This window comes from Hemiscyllium ocellatum, chromosome 4 (genome assembly GCF_020745735.1).
Source record: "Hemiscyllium ocellatum isolate sHemOce1 chromosome 4, sHemOce1.pat.X.cur, whole genome shotgun sequence".
Lineage (NCBI taxonomy): Eukaryota > Metazoa > Chordata > Chondrichthyes > Orectolobiformes > Hemiscylliidae > Hemiscyllium > Hemiscyllium ocellatum.
The window spans coordinates 41868801-41888583 of record NC_083404.1 but is presented as its reverse complement, the minus strand read 5'-3'; the positions used below and the strand labels follow the sequence as shown (position 1 = coordinate 41888583).

Genomic DNA, 19783 nt, shown 5'->3' with positions numbered 1-19783 from the left:
AAGGCCTTTGAGGCTAAAGGCAGCTCCTAAATCTTTACCAAATTTCGTCATGGATGGTGTAATGTATGTTGATCTGAACCTTAACTATAATAAACTATTTCCGCAGTTGAAAAGTCTGAGTATTACTTACTGAAGCAACTTTATAAGAAGTCCTGTTACTCCTAGGTTGTAAAGTCTCCTTCCCTCACTGCTGTTTTAAAATTTCAGCAAGTTAGTAGGTAAGGACAACTCTAATTAGATCAAGTTTCTCAACTGATACGTCCAGATATATATTGTGTGATTGAAATGCTAGTCTTGCAGGCTTCATTCCTGACCCCAATGATTTATTAGTTGTTTTTCCATCTCCAGATATTCTGTGTATGTTCATATGTTGGTGTATGCTCTTATGGTGATGATACTGCATGATTCCTGGCAGAAATACAATTAGAGAATATTGATATCAATAAAGGATTAGACAATATTTGTCCAAATCAAAATTCTTGTGCCTTGGAGATGAACGGTAAGTCATGTTGCTTCCACGTGTTGCTAATCTTGTTCCTGATGATGGAGGTAATGAAGCTTACTGTTAAAGTAAGCTTCATCAGGTGCTGCAGTTAATCCAGTAGATCAGCTTTATCCAACAGGTGATTTTTCAAGTAGCCATTTCTGGTATTCAGCCTACAGGTATGTACACTCAGAAGATTCTGCAAAGAGGTGATGTTCCAATCAAAAGCCATTTCTCTCTTAGCAGCAGCAAACTCAGAAGAATCTCTAATGATCTCTAATTGGAAGAACAGTGAGCTGTGTACTGATCCTGAGGTCATGTAGTGGAAGCAGGTCTGTGGGAGTATGGGGGAAGAGGACAAGGGCAGGGTGCTTGATGGGCATGTGCAAGGATAAGGCAGTAAGTGTGTCAGGAGAAGATGAGACTCTCTGTTCTTCCAAAGAACTTGATTCAAATGGCATGGTGGTCCTGAGCTGTGGAGCATGTGTGAGGGAATCACAGAATGGTTACAGTGTAAAAGGAACCATTAGGCCCATTTTGCCTGCATTGGTTCTCTGCATTTTCGCTTTGTGTGAATCTCTTGCCTTTTCCACCATAACTCTATGCATTGTTTCTATTTCATTAATTATCCAATAACTTCTTGAATGCCTGAGTTGGACTAGTTTCCATTTCACTTCCAGGCAGTGTGTTCCAGACTTTAACTATTCATTGTGTGAAAAAATGTTTTTCTCATCTTTAATTTGCTTCTTTTGCAAAGCACTTTAAAACTATGCCCTCTAGTTCTTAATCCTTTTAAGATCAACATTTCCTCTAAGTTGCATGGCTGCTTCCAGTTCCAGAAGTCACTGCCAGCAATGGATCTTGGAGATTTGCACTGAAAAAGAAAGGCATAATGGGAACTTCGTGATTTTGAAAACCTATCAGATCTCCTCTTACCTTTCTCTGTCCAAGAAAACAGCCCAGCTCTCCAATCTTTCTTCATAACTGAAGTTTCTTGTCCCTGGCATTATTCTCATAAACCATTTTTGCATTCACATCCTTCCAACAGTGTGGAATCCAGAACTGGATTCATCACTGTAGCTGATGTCACTGTCCAATATGTGTTCATCATAACCTTCTTGCTTGTGTATCCTGTCAATGGGTTCTACTGTATGCTTTGTTAATAGCTCTGTCTAGCTGCCCTGCCACCTTTAATGACTTATGTACCTATTACACTCAGGTCACTCTGCTCCTAGTTAACCTTAGAATAATCCTTTATTATATACTGGCTCTCTATTTTCTTTGTACCAAAGTAAATCATCTCATGCTTGTCCATGTTGAACTTCATTTGTACTTATCCACCCAGTCCTACAATGTCTTTTAGGAGTTCTACACTGTCCTTTTCATAGTTTCCAACTCTACCACATTTTGTGTTTTCTGCAAACTTTGAAATTGTTCCCTGCACACTAAGAAGTGAGAGCAAACAAGAGAGGGGGAGTGAGTGTGTGTGTGTGTTGGTTGAAGGGGAAGAGAGAGAGAGACATTGCTTAAGGGTGGGAGAGAGCATGGGAAGGCAAGAGAGGGAGCAAGAAGACATTTGTGAAGTTATTTGCAAATCCTTAAAGCTGGTAGGGCAAGTTGATCTGATAATAGAACAACAATTGAGTTATTAGGATTTAGATATAATAACATAGAATGTAAAAGCAAAGAGATCATGGTAAAATTTTATTAGTCACCAGTTTACCTCAGCTGGATTACTGTGGACACTTCTGGATAGTACACTTCAGGAAATATCCAAAAGCCTCAGAAACCAGTAAAGGTTTAACACCATGCTACCTGGGATGTGGGACTTCAGTTATGAGGAGAAGATAGAAAAGTTAAAATGGATCTCCTAAGGACTGAGAAGGTGAACCTATTTGATATTTCAAAGATGATGGGCTTTGATTGGGTAGGTCGGTAGCAGCAAGCCTAGATGTAAAAGTCATTGGTAATAAATCTACAGGGATATGAGAAGGAGTATTTTCATTCAGAGTTGTCAGGAACTGGAATTCATTACTTGAAAAGGTGGCAAAAGCTGGTACCATAAATAATTTTTAAAAAGAATTGGACAGCGATCAAGGATGATAAATGTCCAGGATGATGGAAAGAGTACAGGTGTGCAGGATTAAACATAACAGTTCTTTCAAAGAGCCAGCACATAATGACCAAATGATCTCTTTCTGTGCTTTAAGTCTCTATTGTTCCGTGAAATATCTGGTGCTGAATTTTGTGACATTGTAGAATAATTTCTTTCTCCAGGTCTTGGAACTACTACCTCTGTAACTGGCCCAGTAACTGTTCATGTGGCTGAATTATTATGCAGATGACCACAAAATACCTGGACGGCAAACCATATTTTGTGACTACTGGAGTTCAGCCCACATAGCTCAACATTTTATGCCTTTAAAATTTTATATGCATTTCAAAAGCCAAAAAAAGCGAAGGATTGAGTTCATTTTACAGCCATCCAGCCTGCAATGGTATTTTCACATCCATATGCTTTTCTCTGAGTGGCATTTAGTGTTTTTTTGAATAATTTCCAAATATATCTCTCTCAACAACATTCTTTATTAAGGAATTTTTCTTGTAGTATAATTTTTGTCTCTGTAGAGGAATCTTTTTCATAATATAATTTGTTGACTCAGGTGATTTCAATGAAAGGCAAAAAGCTGTTAGTCACTTGAGGACGTAGCATTTCTCTCATGAATGATAATGGGTGTTGATGATAACGGCATTGCGAATTACTAAACATGGCTTTTTCAAGCAAATGTATGCAAATAATTTTTTTTACTGATTTTATAAATTTACAGTTAGTTTTGCTTCTTGAAATATTAAACTGGTGAGCAGATGCCTACAAAGATGTGGAATTATTTTACATGGATTGCAAACGACGCCATTCTAAAGTCAATTCAATTTTAAGTGTACAAACGTGGTAGGATGAATAATCTCCTGTGTTTTTATGCATTCAGTTTTGCATCTGTTACTTTATGCCAGCTGAAACAGCTAATCATACTCAGTGAGAGTGCAGGTACAAACAGCAGTCAAAGTAGTCTTTCAATATCCTGTCATGACATACTCTGTTCTACAATGGAGGAATTATATGAAAACTTTGGGAAAGTTGTCATTGGAGCATTCACCTATGTCAGCAAAGGTGCATAACAGTAGGTGACCTGTTGAATTACTGACTGCATAAATGCAGTAAAATCTTCATGTTATCCCAGGTTAATTTCTCCCTCTAAATCCTGTGCACATGCTTTGGGTGTAATGGAAATCCAAATAATTAATGATTTATCTATTTAGCAGGATGGCAATTTTGATGATTTTCTTAAAGCTAAGGCAAACCAAATGCCTTCGAAGCTTGGATATTGCATGGCTTTGAAATATTCAATTTGATTGTACCAGTAGCATGAAAAAATATTGTACTCACTTAGACTCAGGAAATCTTTGCAAATGTGAACCCAACTTTTCCATTGAAAGTCACAACTTCAAATTGTTGTGGTTTTCAGGAATTTCAGTTTCAGCCTTTTTTTGTTCTCTCAAAGGCCAGATTAAACATGTATTTTTCTTCAAAGAACATTTGATTTGATGCAAAAGAATTTTTGGGCAAATAATGTACATTTACATGGAGCCAAGGTTTTAGTTGGTGCCAGCAATTTGTCTTAATCTCAACTTTTGTGCAATGTCTTTGTTTTTCCGTGCAGAAGAAAAAAAATCTAGTTGAATGACCATTTTGGCTGAATAATCAGGTGACTTTACTTTCAGGTGACTGTGGAGACCATGTTGTAGTGATGAATACAAGGCACATTGCATTCTCTGGAAATAAATGGGAACAGAAGGTGTATTCCTCTCATTCTGGGTAAGTGGAAATTCTGTTAAAAACAAAAAAAAATTGTAGTTTATCGTTTTATTTATTTCATTATAGAGTCACAGAATGTTTACTCACACTAGGAGATTATTCATCCTGCCATGTTTGTGCTGAGTCTGGAAGAGTGACTTACCTAGTCCCATTACCCTGTCTTTTCCCATGGCCTTGCAAATGTTTTCTGTTCACATAATTATCCAACTCCCTTGTGAAGATCAAGATTGAAGGTACATCCACTACAGGTCCCTGTCTATAGATGCAGAACAAATTTCTCAGTGTTTGCTTCCTCCTGCATCCGAGGCATTTTGACAATTAAGGTTGGTGCCCCCGATATATCTTCTTACTTCAATTGCTTCCTACTTTATTGAACCTTGCTGGTATCATTTTTTTGACTTAATTAATATTACTGAAAGCTAAGTACGATAAAGTGGAGAATTCCTAAAAAATTGTTGGTTACTTAAGGTTTGGATGCTAGAATGGAATATATTGGAAATTTACGGTGCAATTTTAATTTCAGTTATCCTGGTGGGTTTAAGCAAGTCACAGCTGCACAATTACACCAGAAGGACCCCACGGCAGTAAGTACATTGATGGCTTTGCAGTACATTTTATCCTTGGGCCAAACTTTAAATTAATGTACTTTCCTCAGAAGATATTCTAAATAAAAAGGCAGTATCACAATGCTGTTATTTTTATATGGTTGCTATGTAACCCTGCAAAGAATATAGTTTTATGTAAAGTGTAACATAGGGGAAAAAATGGTGTTTTGAGTACTACAAAATCTTAGAGATAATGTGTAAGAACTTTGTTAATTTGTTTGCAGATAGAAGACACTATATTATTGGATACTGAACCATGTCGGCTAGAAGAATTTCAGATTCGGTCTTTGGCTTTTGCTGAACCAGTTAACTGGTGGCGTTTAGTTGTGCATCCCTGGGTTAAAGGGTAATAAAATTGGCCAATATTTCTTTGCAATTCAGTAACTTCTCTGTTGGTACCGTGAACATGTGGATAACAGTTAAATAAAGGGTTGGATAACAGTTAAATAAAGAGTCGGTCCACGAAGGGATGCAGATCAAGGGCAAATTGCCAACACTCACTGTACACATTCACGTTATGAGAATTCCACATTACTAAGGAATTGATTTTGCTTGTTGCAATAGAGGGTGTACAGTTGAATTCTGCATACCTTAGTTGGACTATATCCTTTAATACCTTTGCAGAACCAAAATCGATAAATCTCAGTTTTACAATTAAGAACTAATGTTGCATCAGCAGCAATTTTCAGAAGTTATTCAAACTTTTACCATCCTCTTGTGTTTCTTATTTTCACTCTTGAAAAGTCCAGCTCTGATTTTCCCCCTAGTCCTGGCTTCCCCAGCTGGTTTAAGTTCATTTGATGTTCAGGTATTTTCTAGAAGTATCTTCACCCTAGCTGTTTCTCGTGATGCCTTGAAAACTTGCATCAAATCACCCATCAACTGACTGAAATCCAGGGAACGCACACATACAGTGGAAAGGTGATGGCCCAATTGGTATTATCGCTCGACTATTCGTTCAAAAGCTCCGTTATTGTTCTGGGGACCTGAGTTCAAGCCCCACATGGCAGATCTTGGAATCAAATTCAATTTTTAAGGAAGTCTTCAATTAATAATCTACTGATGGCCTTGATATTTTTGATTGTCGGAAAAACCCATCTAGCTCACTATAATGTCCTTCAGAGAAGGAAATCTGCGATCTTCTCCCTGTCTGGCTTGTATGTGACTCCAGACCCACAGCAGTGTGGTATACTCTCAACTGCCTTCTGAAATGGCCTAGCAAGCCACTCAGTTGTATCAATCACTATGAAGTCTCAAAGAAATGAACTGGATAGACCACCCTTAATCGACCTAGGCAACAGAAAAGACAGCAGCTGAAACAGCCCCGTTGACCCTGCAAAGTTCTCCTTACCAACGTCTGGAGGCTAATGTCAGAATTGGAAGAGCTGTTTCAAAGACTAGTTTAGTAACAGCCTGACATTATCATAATCATGGAGTCATACTGTACAGACAATAACCCAGACACCACCATCACCACCATTGGATATGTCCTGTCCCACCAACAGGGCACACCCAGCCAAAGTGGCAGCACAGAACATAGTCAAGAGGACATAGTTGCTAGACCGAATCTGCAGCAGATGGTGAGGGAAAAACATACTTGATCTCACAATCACCAATCTGCAGGCTGTAGATGCATCTATCAATGACAGTATCAGTAAGGGTGACCACAGCACAGTCCTTGTGGAAATGAAGTCCCGCCTTCACTTTGTAAATGCCTTCCATCTGTTGTGTAGCACACTACTGTGCTGAATGACTTCAAGCAAATCTAGTAACTCAAGATTGAGTCCATGAGTCACTGTTGGCCAACACAATCTGCACCCTCACAGCCCAGCATATCCCCTACTCAATTATTACCATCAAGCCAGGGGATCAGCCCTGGTTCAATGAAGAATGCATGCTAAGAGCAGCACCAGGCGTACCTAAAAATGAAATGTCAACCCTGGTGAAGCTAGCAAACAGGACTACCTGCGGCCAAACAGATAAGCAGCAAGTGATAGACAGAGCTAAGTGATCCCATAACCAGTGGATCAGATCTAAGCTCTGCAAGCCTGACACATTCAGTCGTGAATGGTGGTGGTCAATTAAACAACTCGCTGGATGAGGAAGGTTCACAAATATCCTCATTGTCAACAACTGAAGAGCCTAGCACATCAGTACAAAAGATAAGGCTGAAGTATTTGCAGCAGTCTTCATCCAGAAGTGCCAAATGGATGATCTATCTTAGCCTCCTCCAGTGGTCCCCTTCCATTATCAAGGAAGATTTGCCTATCGAGTCAGTATGGGTGGAAATTAAGAACAGCAAGGGAGCAGTCACCTTGTTAGGGGTTTACTACAGGCCCCCAAATAGCAGCAGGGAGATGGAAGAAAGCATAGGTTGGCGGATTTTGGAAAAGTATGGACATAGTAGGGTTGTTGTAATGGGAGACTTTAACTTTCCCAATATTGATTGGAACCTCCTTTGAGCAGAAGATTTGAATGGGGCTGTTTTTGTAAGGTGTGTTCAGGAGGGTTTCCTAACTCAGTACGTTGACAGACCAACGAGAGGAGAGGCCATTCTAGACTTGGTGCTCGGAAACGAGCCGGGGCAGGTATCAGATCTTGTGGTGGGAGAGCATTTTGGTGATAGTGACCACAACTGCCTCACATTCTACATCACTATGGCGAAGGAGAGGATTAGGCAAAATGGGAGGATATTTAATTGCAGAAGAGGAAACTATGATGCGATTAGATATGAGTTAGGAAGCATGGACTGGGAGCAATTGTTCCATGGTAAAGGCACTATCGACATGTGGAGACTGTTTAAGGAACAGATGTTACGAGTGATGAATAAATATGTCCCTCTGAGACAGGCAAGAAGAGGTAAGATAACGGAACCTTGGATGACGAGAGCAGTGGAGCTTCTCATCAAAAGGAAGAAGGTAGCTTACATAAAGTGGAGGTAGCTAGGGTCAAGCTCAGCTCTAGAGGATTACAGGCAGGCGAGGAAGGAGCTCAAAAATGGTCTGAGGAGAGACAGGAGGGGGCATGAGAAAGGCTTGGCAGAACGGATTAGAGAGAACACAAAGGCATTTTACACTTAAGTGAGAAATAAGAGAATGGTTAAAGAAAGAGTAGGGCCGATCAGGGATAGCATAGGGAACTTGTGTGTGGAGTCTGAGGGGGTAGGGGAAGCCCTAAATGAGTTTTTTGCATCTGTCTTTACGAAAGAAACAAACTTTGTTGTGAATGAAACCTTTGAAGAGCAGGTGTGCATGCTGGAATGGATAGAGATAGAGGAAGCTGATGTGCTGAAAATTTTGTCAAACATTAAGATTGACAAGTCACCAGGCCCGGACCAGATTTGTCCTCGGCTGCTTTGGGAAACGAGAAATGCGATTGCTTCGCCACTTGCGAAGATCTTTGCATCCTCGCTCTCCACTGGAATTGTACCTGAGCTCTGGAGAGAGGCAAATGTAATTCCTCTCTTCAAGAAAGGAAATAGGGAAATCCCCAGCAATTACAGACCGGTAAGTCTCACGTCTGTCGTATGCAAGGTGTTAGAAAGGATTCTGAGTGTTAGGATTTATGACCGTCTGGAAGAGCATGGCTTGATTAAATGCAGTCAAACTCAAGGGTATACAAGCCCAGTCGCTTCAGTCTTTCAGTGTAAGATAATCCCGCCATTCCAGGAATTGACCTCGTGAACCTATGCTGCACTCCCTCAATAGCCAGAATGTCTTTCCTCAAATTTGGAGACCAGAACTGCACACAGTACTCCAGGTGTGGTCTCACCAGGGCCCTGTACAGCTGCAGAAGCACCTCTTTGCTTCTATATTCAATTCCTCTTGTTATGAAGGCCAGCATGCTATTAGCCTTCTTCACTACCTGCTGCACCTGCATGCTTACCTTCATTGACTGGTGTACAAGAACACCCAGATCTCTCTGTACTGCCCCTTTACCTAAATTGGTTCCATTGAGGTAGTAATCTGCCTTCCTGTTCTTGCCACCAACGTGGATAACCGTACATTTATCCACATTAAACTGCATCTGCCATGCATCTGCCCACTCACCAACTTGTCCAGGTCACCCTGTAATCTCCTAACATCCTCATCACATTTCACCCTGCCACCCAGCTTTGTATCATCAGCAAATTTGCTAATGTTATTGCTGATACCATCTTCTATATCATTAACATATATTGTAAAAAGCTGCGGTCCCAGCATGGATCCCTGCGGTACCCCACTGGTCACTGCCTGCCATTCCGAAATGGAGCCGTTTATCACTATCCTTTGTTTCCTATCAGCCAACCAATTTTTAATCCAATCTAGTACTTTGCCCCCAATACCATGCGCCCTAATATTACTCACTAACCTCCTGTGTGGGACTTTATCAAAAGCTTTCTGAAAGTCCAGGTACACTACATCTTCTGGATCTCCCTCGTCTATCTTCAGAGTTACATCCTCAAAAAATTCACGAAGATTAGTCAAGCATGATTTCCCCTTCATAAATCCATGCTGACTCTGTCCTATCCTGTTACTACTATCCAGATGTGCCGTAATATTATCCTTTATAATAGACTCCAGCAGGTTACAGGGGAACTTAGCTGTGTGGATACAGAATTGGCTGGCCGACAGGAGACAGCGAGTGATAGTAGAAGGAAAATATTCTGCCTGGAAGTCAGTGGTGAGTGCTGTTCCACAGGGCTCTGTCCTTGAGTCTCTACTGTTTGTAATTTTTATTAATGACTTGGATGAGGGGATTGAAGGATGGGTCAGCAAGTTTGCAGACGACACAAAGGTTGGAGGTATCGTTGACAGTATAGAGGGCTGTTGTAGGCTGCAGTGGGACATTGACAGGATGCAGAGATGGGCTGAGAAGTGACAGATGGAGTTCAACCTGGATAAATGCGAGGTGATGCATTTTGGAAGGACAAATTTGAAAGCTGAGTACAGAATTAAGGATAGGATTCTTGGCAGTGTGGAGGAACAGAGGGATCTTGGTGTGCAGGTACATAGATCCCTTAAAATGGCCACCCAAGTGGACAGGGTTGTTAAGAAAGCATATGGTGTTTTGGCTTTCATTAACAGGGGGATTGAGTTTAAGAGTCGTGAGATCTTGTTGCAGCTCTATAAAACTTTGGTTAGACCGCACTTGGAATACTGCACCCAGTTCTGGTCACCCTATTATAGGAAAGATGTGGATGCTTTGGGGAGGGTTCAGAGGAGGTTTACCAGGATGCTGCCTGGACTGGAGGGCTTATCTTATGAAGAGAGGTTGACTGAGCTTGAACTTTTTTCATTGGAGGAGAGGGGACCTAATTGAGGTATACAAGATAATGAGAGGCATAGATAGAGTCGATAGCCAGAGACTATTTCCCATGGCAGAAATGGCTAATATGAGGAGTCATAGTTTTAAGCTGGTTGGAGGAAAGTATAGAGGGGATGTCAGAGGCGGGTCCTTTACACAGAGAGTTGTGAGAGCATGGAATGTGTTGCCAGCAGCAGTTGTGGAAGCGAGGTCATTGGGGACATTTAAGAGACTACTGGACATGCATATTGTCACAGAAATTTAAGGGTGCATACATGAGGATCAATGGTCGGCACAACATCGTGGCTGAAGGGCCTGTTCTGTGCTGTACTGTTCTATATTCTATGTTCTATTACAGATACCAGTCTTCAGCCAATTTGATTCATTCCATGTGATATAAAGACACAGTTGTGGACCCTGGGCTGCAAAGACAACATTCTGGCATTAGTACTGAAGATTCATGCCCTAGAACTTGCTGCTCCCCAAGCCAAGCTGTTCCAGTGCAGTTACAACATTGATGTATACCTGACAATGTGGAAAATTGTCCAGGTATGTCCTATACACAAAAAGCAGGACAAATCCAACTTGGTCAATCACTGCCCCATTAGTTTACTCTCGATTATCAATAAAGTGATGAGAGGTATATTCAACAATGCTATCAAGCAGCACCTGCTCACTAAGGCCCAGTTTGGATTCTGTCAAGATCTCATTTTGGGCTTGGTTCAAACGTGTACAAAAGAGCTGAATTCCAGAGGTGAGGTGAGAGTGACAGCCCCTGACATCAAGCCTGCATTCAGCCACGTGTGGCCTCAAAAATCCCTAGCAAAACTGGAATCAGGTGGTGTAAGGAGGCCAACTCTGCTGGTTGGAGTTATACTTGACCTATAGGATGATGATTGTGATTGTTGGAGGTCAGTCATCTCAGCTCCAGGACATTTCTGCAGGAGTTCTTCAGGGTAGTGCCCCAGGCCCAACCATTTTCAGCTGTTTCATCACTAACCTTCCATTCATCGTAAGGGTGGAAGTGGAGATGTTCGCTAATTGCAAAATCTTCAGCACCATTCGTGACTCCTCAGATACTGAAACAGTCCAGGTTGAAATGCAGCAGGATCTGAAGTGTCCAGGCTTGGGCTGACAAGTGGCAAGTAATATTCGAGCTACACAGAAACAAGGCAACGACCAAACCAATAACAGACAATCTAACCACTGCCGCTTGACATTCAATGGTATTCCCATCACCGAATCCCCCACTATTAACATACTTGAGGTTTCCATTGACCAGAAACTGAACTGGACTTGCCACATAAACACAATGGCTACAAGAGCAGGTCAGAGGTTTGGAATACTGTGGCAAGTAACCCACCTCTTGACTCCCCAGGTCAAAGGTTTGGAATACTGTGGCGAGTAACCCACCTCTTGACTCCCCAAAGCCTGTCCACCATCTACAAGGCATAAGTCAAGAGCGTGATGGAATACTCCCCACTTGCAGCTCCAACAAGATTCAAACAGCTCGACACGGTGCAGGACAAAGCAGCCCCCTCGATTAGCACCACATCCAAAAGTAGCCACTCCCTTCACCATGGACACTCAGTAGCAGCAGTGTGTCCTAACTATAAGATGGAAAGCAGAAATTCACCAAAGATCCTTGTATGGCACCTTTCCAACCCACGACACTTTGATCTGGAAGGACAAGTGCAGCAGTTACATGGGATCACCACAACCTACAATTTCCCTAGCAAGCCACTCACCATCCTGACTTGGGAATATATCACTGTTACATCACTGTCACTGGGTCAGAATCCTGAAATTCCCTGCCTAAGGGGATTATGGTTCAATTTACACCATGTGCACTGCAGCAGTTCAAGACATCAGCTCATCACCACCTTCTCAAGGGCAACCAGGAATGGGAAGTAGATACATGGCTATCTCACTGCTATGTTTATACTGAAGAGCTGTTGCAAATTAAAAGCAGAATGACAAATTGCTTTTCTATCCATGCTGTGCTTAGTGCTTTGTCCTTTCAATAGTTCAACGTGTGCTCCAGTCTCCTACTCAAAAACCGAAATTGCTGGAAAAACTCACTTGGTGTGGGAGCATCTGTGGAGAGAAAACAGCAAATATAATGCTTCTTCAGAACCTAGAAGCATCTGAGAAAAGGGAAGTCTTCCTAAGAAAGGTCACTGGACTCTAAACATTAACTCTCTTGTTTCTCTGTCCACAGATACTTCCAGACCTGATGAGTTTTTCTAGCAATTTCTGTTTTTGAGTAGGAGACTGGAGCACACGTTGCACTATTGAAAGGACAAAGCACTAAGCATAGAATGGATAGAAAAGCAATTTGTCACACTGCTTTTGGTTTGCCAAAGCTCTTGAGTATAAACATAGCAGTGAGATAGCCATGTCACTTGTATATTTAATATGCATGAACTTACACCTTGTTATTTGCAAACTGTCCAAGCATAAAAACCTAGATCTCTTCAGTTATATGTTAAAGCTATTTACTTGCACTTGCAATCTGAAACTGGACAGTTGGGTGCGCTATTTCCATATGTCCATCACTGGAATGTGAAAATGTTCTTTCCGGGTCACGTATTTTGTGAGCACTCTCTTCTCCACTTTGACATAAGACCATTGTAAAAATTATAAATTGGTGATCTAGTCACAACAGAAAACCATTTGGCAGCCAATGCTGCATGACTCAAATTGTCCTGGATATATTTTTAAAAAAAACACTGAACCAAGAATCACTGAAATAATCCCTCTCCATATGCAACAAGACCAGAACAACATTGAAACTTGCTCTGATGAGTAGTAAATATCTCCTGTGTTGCACTAATGCCAGACAATGACTATCTCCACATAGAGAAACTCTAAATATCTGTTCTAGATATTCAGCAGCTTCCTGTCACTCAGTTTCGCCCATCGATATCCTTGGGATTACCATTGACTAGAACTTCAGCTATATCATATAATAAAAAATATGACTATGAGGACAGGTCAGAGATAGGGAATTCTGCAGTGAGTAATTCATTATCTCTCCAGAGTCAGTCCCCCAAGAGTATAAGTCAGGAGTATGATGGAAAACACTTGTCTGGATGACTGCAGGTCCAAAAAGAAGCTCACTACCATCTTGAGCAAAGCAACCAATTTGATTTGACATTCCTCCAGCCTGCTAAGCATTGAATCAGTCAACTACTGATACATTAGCAGCTGTGCATCCCATTCCCAAGATGCACTCCAGCAGCTTGCTAAGCCTTCTTCAATGGCAGCTTCCAAACCCACATCCTCTGTCATCCAGCCTTGAAACTATATCACCATTTCTTCACTCTGGCCAAAAATCCTAGAATTACCTTCCTAATAGCACTGCAGGCCTACCAATACCAGATCAATTGCTGTTATTCAAAACGGTAACTCACCACCACCTTCTGAAGGACAAGTAGAAACTGGTAACAAATGTTGGCCTTGCCACTGATGCTGATATTCCAGGAGAGAATAAAAGAGGTGAAGAGCTTATTTCATCTAGCATTTTTTAAAATTCAAAGTCCTCCCAAAGCACTCTATAGCCAAGGAATGTCTTGATGTATAAACATTGATATGATGTCGAAAATGTGGCAGCCAGTTTGCACCCACCAGTGCTCTTCAAACACCAATTTGATTGTAACCAAGCAATCTGTTTTACTTTGGTGAAACAAACACACAGAAGTCTGGAGAGACTCAACAGGTTGGGTAGAAAGCCCCTAAAACTTTGAGTCTGACATTGACGTCCGCAGAACCGAAAGGTGTTGGAAAGTTCTATTTTAAATATGCTTTTGATAGAGACACAGGCCCACTTCAAAGCCAAATGAGTTGTTAATGGTGAAGAAAGAGAAAATGCAATTAAAGTGTGTATGGGAGAAAGTCTTCTCTATGAAGAGCAAGGTTAATCATATTAACAAGACACTGGTTATAGTGATGTTAGTTGATGGCTTAATGTTGACTCAGGCAGCAGGTAGACCAGCTCTGTTCTTATTTCACCTTATTTCACAGGATATGTAATGTTCAACTGAGAAGGAATTTGAGTCTTGTTTAAAAGTAACAGCCCATCTAAAAAACAACACCAGCAACAATTCAGCACTGCCCAGTACAGCACTCTTAAGTGTCAGCCTGGATTGTACTCGATGTTGTCCAAAGCAGCCTTGTCAAGTTAGACATCTGCAAAGTTTTAAAGTGAAGATGCATTAATTCAACATTAACCCCCTAAATTATTGAGTCTGCAATATTTTGGTTACTTAGCTCAAAACCAAATCATCTGCCTTTAACTATTTTGTCCCAAAATATTTTACTTTCAATGGGAATTCTTTAATTTGTTAAACACATTTGAATTTCTCCAAGGTTTTAGAATTGCTTTTGGATTTTTTGCAAGGCTGGTTTCTCTTGTTTACATTTTCTGGAAGTTGTGGAAAGGACTAGAAAGTTGTGGACTTGGCAAGTTATATCAGGAAGATAAAAGTTACCAATAATGCTCATTCCTGTTACATCCCGTAACTTAAGCAAGAAGCGTTTGTCAATGCAAGGGCTTTATCTTTTCATTGTGGGATAGATGCTGAACAGTTGTACTGTTTAGCATTTTTGTAGATTGCCATATTCTTGAACTAATGTGCAATATCATCAAATATTAGAAAAGAAACTTTAATTATTCCTTTGTTTTTTATTTTGTCGTTATTTTTAAAGATTAAATGTGACATTTATGTCAGTAATTTATAGAATGTAAGCCCTTGACTCTGTGGGGCCTCTTAATAGCCATTTACCATCTTTCAGCGATAGTAAAACTAAGATTTAATTCCTCACAAAAAGTAAGAACATTAAAGTTAAAACGTTCCCTAAATTGTATACTGATGTAGGAATACTTTAGACAAGAAATTAAGTATCCATCCGTGAGTTTTCACTAAAATTCTTCAGCCACATTCTGTGGATAGTTGTTATGTGTCTTGTAACTTTTTGTCACATGCATTTTCCCTTTGTGATGAGATTTATTCCAAGCTGACCATTTTCATGAGATATTAGGACATATTGTTTCTTTCTCCATGATCCCCAATATAATTAAATTCCTTAATAATTTCAGTGAGACTGTTGAGAAAAACTCCTTCCTGCTGATGGGAAGGGCAACAGACTCATCTTGTGTTGTCTTTTTACGTAAATTATAGTCAAAGTGGTCCTAAGACAAGAGACAAAATGAAATTGAATTGTGATAAGATACTTTAGTTAGCATATATTATGCACATTAGGGTTTGAGTGCAAAAATTCAAGATTGTAAAAGATTAGTTAATGTGTCATAGTTATTTTCTTTAGTTTGTGAATAAAGCCCTCATAATCAGAATTGCATTTGTCACAGAAGAAGTGTTTTCAAAACAATTACAGATCAACCCACCAATAGGAGAATTATATATTAATCCTAGTTCAAAGTGTCCATCGTATAATCCCCTGATATAAAGACAAAGACATAACAGATTTTTGGTTTGTGAGGTAAGAATTTTTAATACAATGCACTTGTAAAATTTGCTTATGGAAATAAATGCATTTCTTATGATGAAAGGTTATTTGATCAATTCTGTTTGATTGTCTGGATGGTGGCATGTAAATCTAAGGTTAACTCCATGTCTCACGATAAATGTCACACTTTCGAGGGCATGGTAGCTTGTAGGAAGGTTCCATCAGCTATTTCCTCGTTCATGTTAATCACAATCTAGCACAAATTAGAAAAGAACCTTTAACTATTCCTTTGTTTTTAATTTGCCTTTACTTTTAAAGATTAAATGTGACTTTTGTAAGTAATGTATAGGATGTAGGCCCTTGACTCTGTGGGGCCTCTTAATAGCCATTTACACCATCTTTCAGTGATAGTAAAACTAAGATTTAATTCCTCGCAAAAAGTAAGAACATCAAAGTTAAAACATTACCTTAATTGTATACTGATGTAGGAATACTGTAGACAAGAAATTAAGTATCCATCCGTGAGTTTCCACTAAAATTCTTCAGCCAAAATCTGAGGATATTTGTTCTGTGTCTTATAACTTTTTGTCATGTATATTTTCCCTTTGTGGTGAGATTTATTCCAAGCTGACTGTTTTCATGAGATATTGAGTGATTTGTTAGTAGAAGTCTGGATCACTGGCACTGATTTTGTCCCTCTTGTCTTATAACAAATTGGCTATGAATAGCGCGAGATTGTAGTTAGTCAGCAGGAAGATATAAACTCTTTCCTTTTCATATAGTTGACATAACAGATGTAAAAATCTTGCAAGATTAAAATATTGAAAAAAGACGGAGATTCTTGTAATTTATGATTTTCAATTATTTGATGTTTAAATTCTATCTGTAATTTAAAAAAATCTCTTGCTGTCTTTAGATTTATTCATAAAAGTGAGATGTTTCAGTACCGGAAGCACTTAGCCAGTCTGCATTTATGAAGGGTCTGATGGGTTAACCTATCACATCTGGCAGAAAGTCCACATCTCAGCCATTCGTTCTCTACACAGATGCTGGCTAGCCTGCTGAATGGCTCCAGCATCGCCTGCATCCATTTATTCTCCATTCATTCTCCGATGGTATTCTGTCTCAATAAGTCAAATAATTTGAACAATTATTGAGGAAATATGTGTCAATCTTTGACTAGTTACTCATTCTGGATTTCTTGATTTGTGTTCTTCAGTCTCTGGAAGTATTTCCGTCTAGTCTTCCCTTCTGTTCTGATTGTTCTGATTCTCCGATAGTATCACAAACCAAACTCTTGCTAGTTCTATTATTTCAGCTGAAAGCATTTTTGGTAATATATTAGCACTTCACTCACTCAAACAGGGTGTTTTTTTTACATTCAGCCATTAAATTCTTTATGAACTCTGTATCACTTTTAATCATTATGAATTTTAAAGGAAAAACAAGATCAGTGCAAAATAATGTAGTGCCACATCCAATTATTTTTGGGAAATCAATTCAGTGTAAATTTTTTTTATTGAAATTACAATTGGAGTATTTTTTTTGGATAAGTAATCCTCCATTGTATACTTGAGCTTTGAAATCCAGAAGTCTTTTTCTCCAATGATAAACATCCCAAGTAAGATTGTTTCTTTTAATTTAACAAAAATATAAATGCTATAAACCCTTTAAAATTACAGAGAGAAAGTGTGCAACTTTTGCTGAATTATAAATTCAATATCAAAGCATGGGCAGACTGTGTAAATTCCTGAGCAAATTTGTTTTCAAGACTTTTTTTTGATCTTGAGATGTAAGCAACTTTTAGGTTTTGATTAACTATCCCATGAAGAGTTGAAATTAGTAAACTGGTTGGAATTTCAGTGGTGTATTTTCATTACAGATCGTAAAACTGGCTATCTATGGAATGCTGCCAAAGAACCTGCTTCGAAGAACTATGATGCAAAGGCTGCACCTCTTCCCAGATGAGGTATGTTTTATAGGCATCAATTTTACTTTCTCTAATACACAATCACATTTAGTTGATGATGTTTCTTATGATTAATTCCAATGTTTCATTGTACAATATGCTCCCAATCGAGGTGAACTGTCAATTTTGCTGAGCTAGCAGGTTTGAGCCAAATGACCGATCTCAAATTTTACAAGTGATTTCATTTTTTTAAAAAAACCCAGCTGCTTTTGTTGATTTGTAGCCCCTGTTTAGTCCATTTATTTTGCAAACATCCTTTGAATTTCCAGATTATGTAAACTAAGAGAGCAACACACCCCTAAAAACAGGGCACCACCAACAGTAATTGTAACTGCTGGATTTTCCTCTTATATCAGCAACGTAGGATTACAGGGAATTCAATGCCCCAATTGTAAATACGCTTAGTTGCTTGCGAAAAGTGCTTTAATATCATGTCACTCATTTGAAGAGCTGCAGTTTTTTGTTACAATATACACACTGCAGTGCTGGTGCTAATGCCATTCTCCAGGCTTGTACTACAGGCTATAGACTGATTAATTTCTTATCAGAGTCAAAGCAGCTTGGTTAAAATGGTTTCACCACAAACGAATGGAGTATATAAGCATTCTGTCTTGGTATCGTGGGGGCAGGCAACACAGCTGACGTTATACTTTGTACCATTGTACGTTGGTTTGAAGCAAACAAAAGCCACTCGTGCTGGCAGCGAATTCCAGCAATGTCAACGTTTATTAGTTTGTTGACCCAGTCACTGAAAGACACATGGAGTCTAGCACTTGCATTCGTTTGAAGCAAGAAATAAGAAAGTTAAAAAGATATTCAGAAACAATTGGTCTTCATTTCCTCTATTACATTCCAGTGTATAGTGTGTATTTTACAAAATGATCCTTCTGAATATATTATGTAATTGAAAACATGCATAACTGTCATTCACTCAGAAGGAACTTCAGAGTTGAAAGGTCCTACATTTAAAAATAATGTATGTTTTTATTCCAACCAGCAGTTTAAGGCTTTAAATTTCCACAAATATTGACTGGTGGGATAGACTCAGCTGTCTGTTCAAATTTTATGGATTGGTTATATTATTAATTAGGCTGATGTTTTGTAAAGAGGACAGGTATTTATGACCTGGTGCTCTGAATTTGCAAGCGCAGTTTTTTTTAGAAGGAATTCCATAGTCGTGGCAATGCAAACTTGTAGATACTATTTCAGTCTTCATTGGGACCAATAGCTATGTAGGAAATAGAAGCGATCAGCATAATAAATTAGACGTCATGACTTCATGTTTTAAAATGTTTACTGTGACAAACAAACTGAAATCAACATTGGCTAAACATTATTACAGTCGGTAATTAATGCGCTAAAGTAAAGAAATATTTGTATCATCGATAGTCACAGGTGAGGTGCCGAAAGACTGGAGGTTGGCTAATGTGGTGCCACTATTTAAGAAGGGTAGTACGGACAAGCCATCTTTGAGCTGTAGGGAACTATAGACCAGTGAGCCTGACATCAGTGGCGGGCAAGTTGTTGGAGGAAATCCTGAAGGACAGGATTTACGTGTATTTGGAAAGGCAAGGACTAATAAGGGATATTAACATGGTTTAGTGTGTCAGAAATCATGTATCACTAACTTGATTGAGTTTTTTGAAGAAGTAACGAAGAGATTGATGAGGGTAGAGTGGTGAACATAATGTATATGGACTTCAGTAAGGCGATCGATAAGGTTCCTCATGATAGACTGGTTAGCAAGGTTAGGTCTCATGGAATACAGGGAGAACTAGCCATTTGATACAGAACTGGCTCGATGGTAGAAGGTGGTGTTGGAGGGTTGCCTTTCAGTTTGGAAGCCTGTGAGCAATGGTGTGCCACAAGGATCGGTGCTGGGTCCACTCCTTTTCGTCATTTATATAAATGATTTGAATATGAACATGGAGGTATAGTTAGTAAGTTTGCAGATGACACCAAAATTGGAGGCGTAGTGGACGGTGAAAAAGGTTACCTCAAAGTACAATGGGATTTTGATCAGATCGGCCAGTGGGCCAAGGAGTGGCAAGTGGAGTTTAATTTAGATAAATATGAGGTGCTGCATTTTGGAAAGA

General features: G+C 39.5%; 1 protein-coding gene across 2 annotated transcripts in view; it reads left to right on the top strand.

Annotated features, from left to right (window-relative positions):
* mrpl13 (mitochondrial ribosomal protein L13) overlaps window positions 1-19783 on the top strand; it is a 93052-nt gene that overhangs the window by 26902 nt on the left and 46367 nt on the right. For both annotated transcript variants that reach the window (XM_060823028.1, XM_060823030.1), the window contains exons 3-5: window positions 4265-4358; window positions 4882-4942; window positions 17601-17687. In XM_060823028.1, coding sequence (XP_060679011.1) covers window positions 4265-4358; window positions 4882-4942; window positions 17601-17687 — 242 coding nt within the window. The remainder of the gene's footprint in view (window positions 1-4264; window positions 4359-4881; window positions 4943-17600; window positions 17688-19783) is intronic.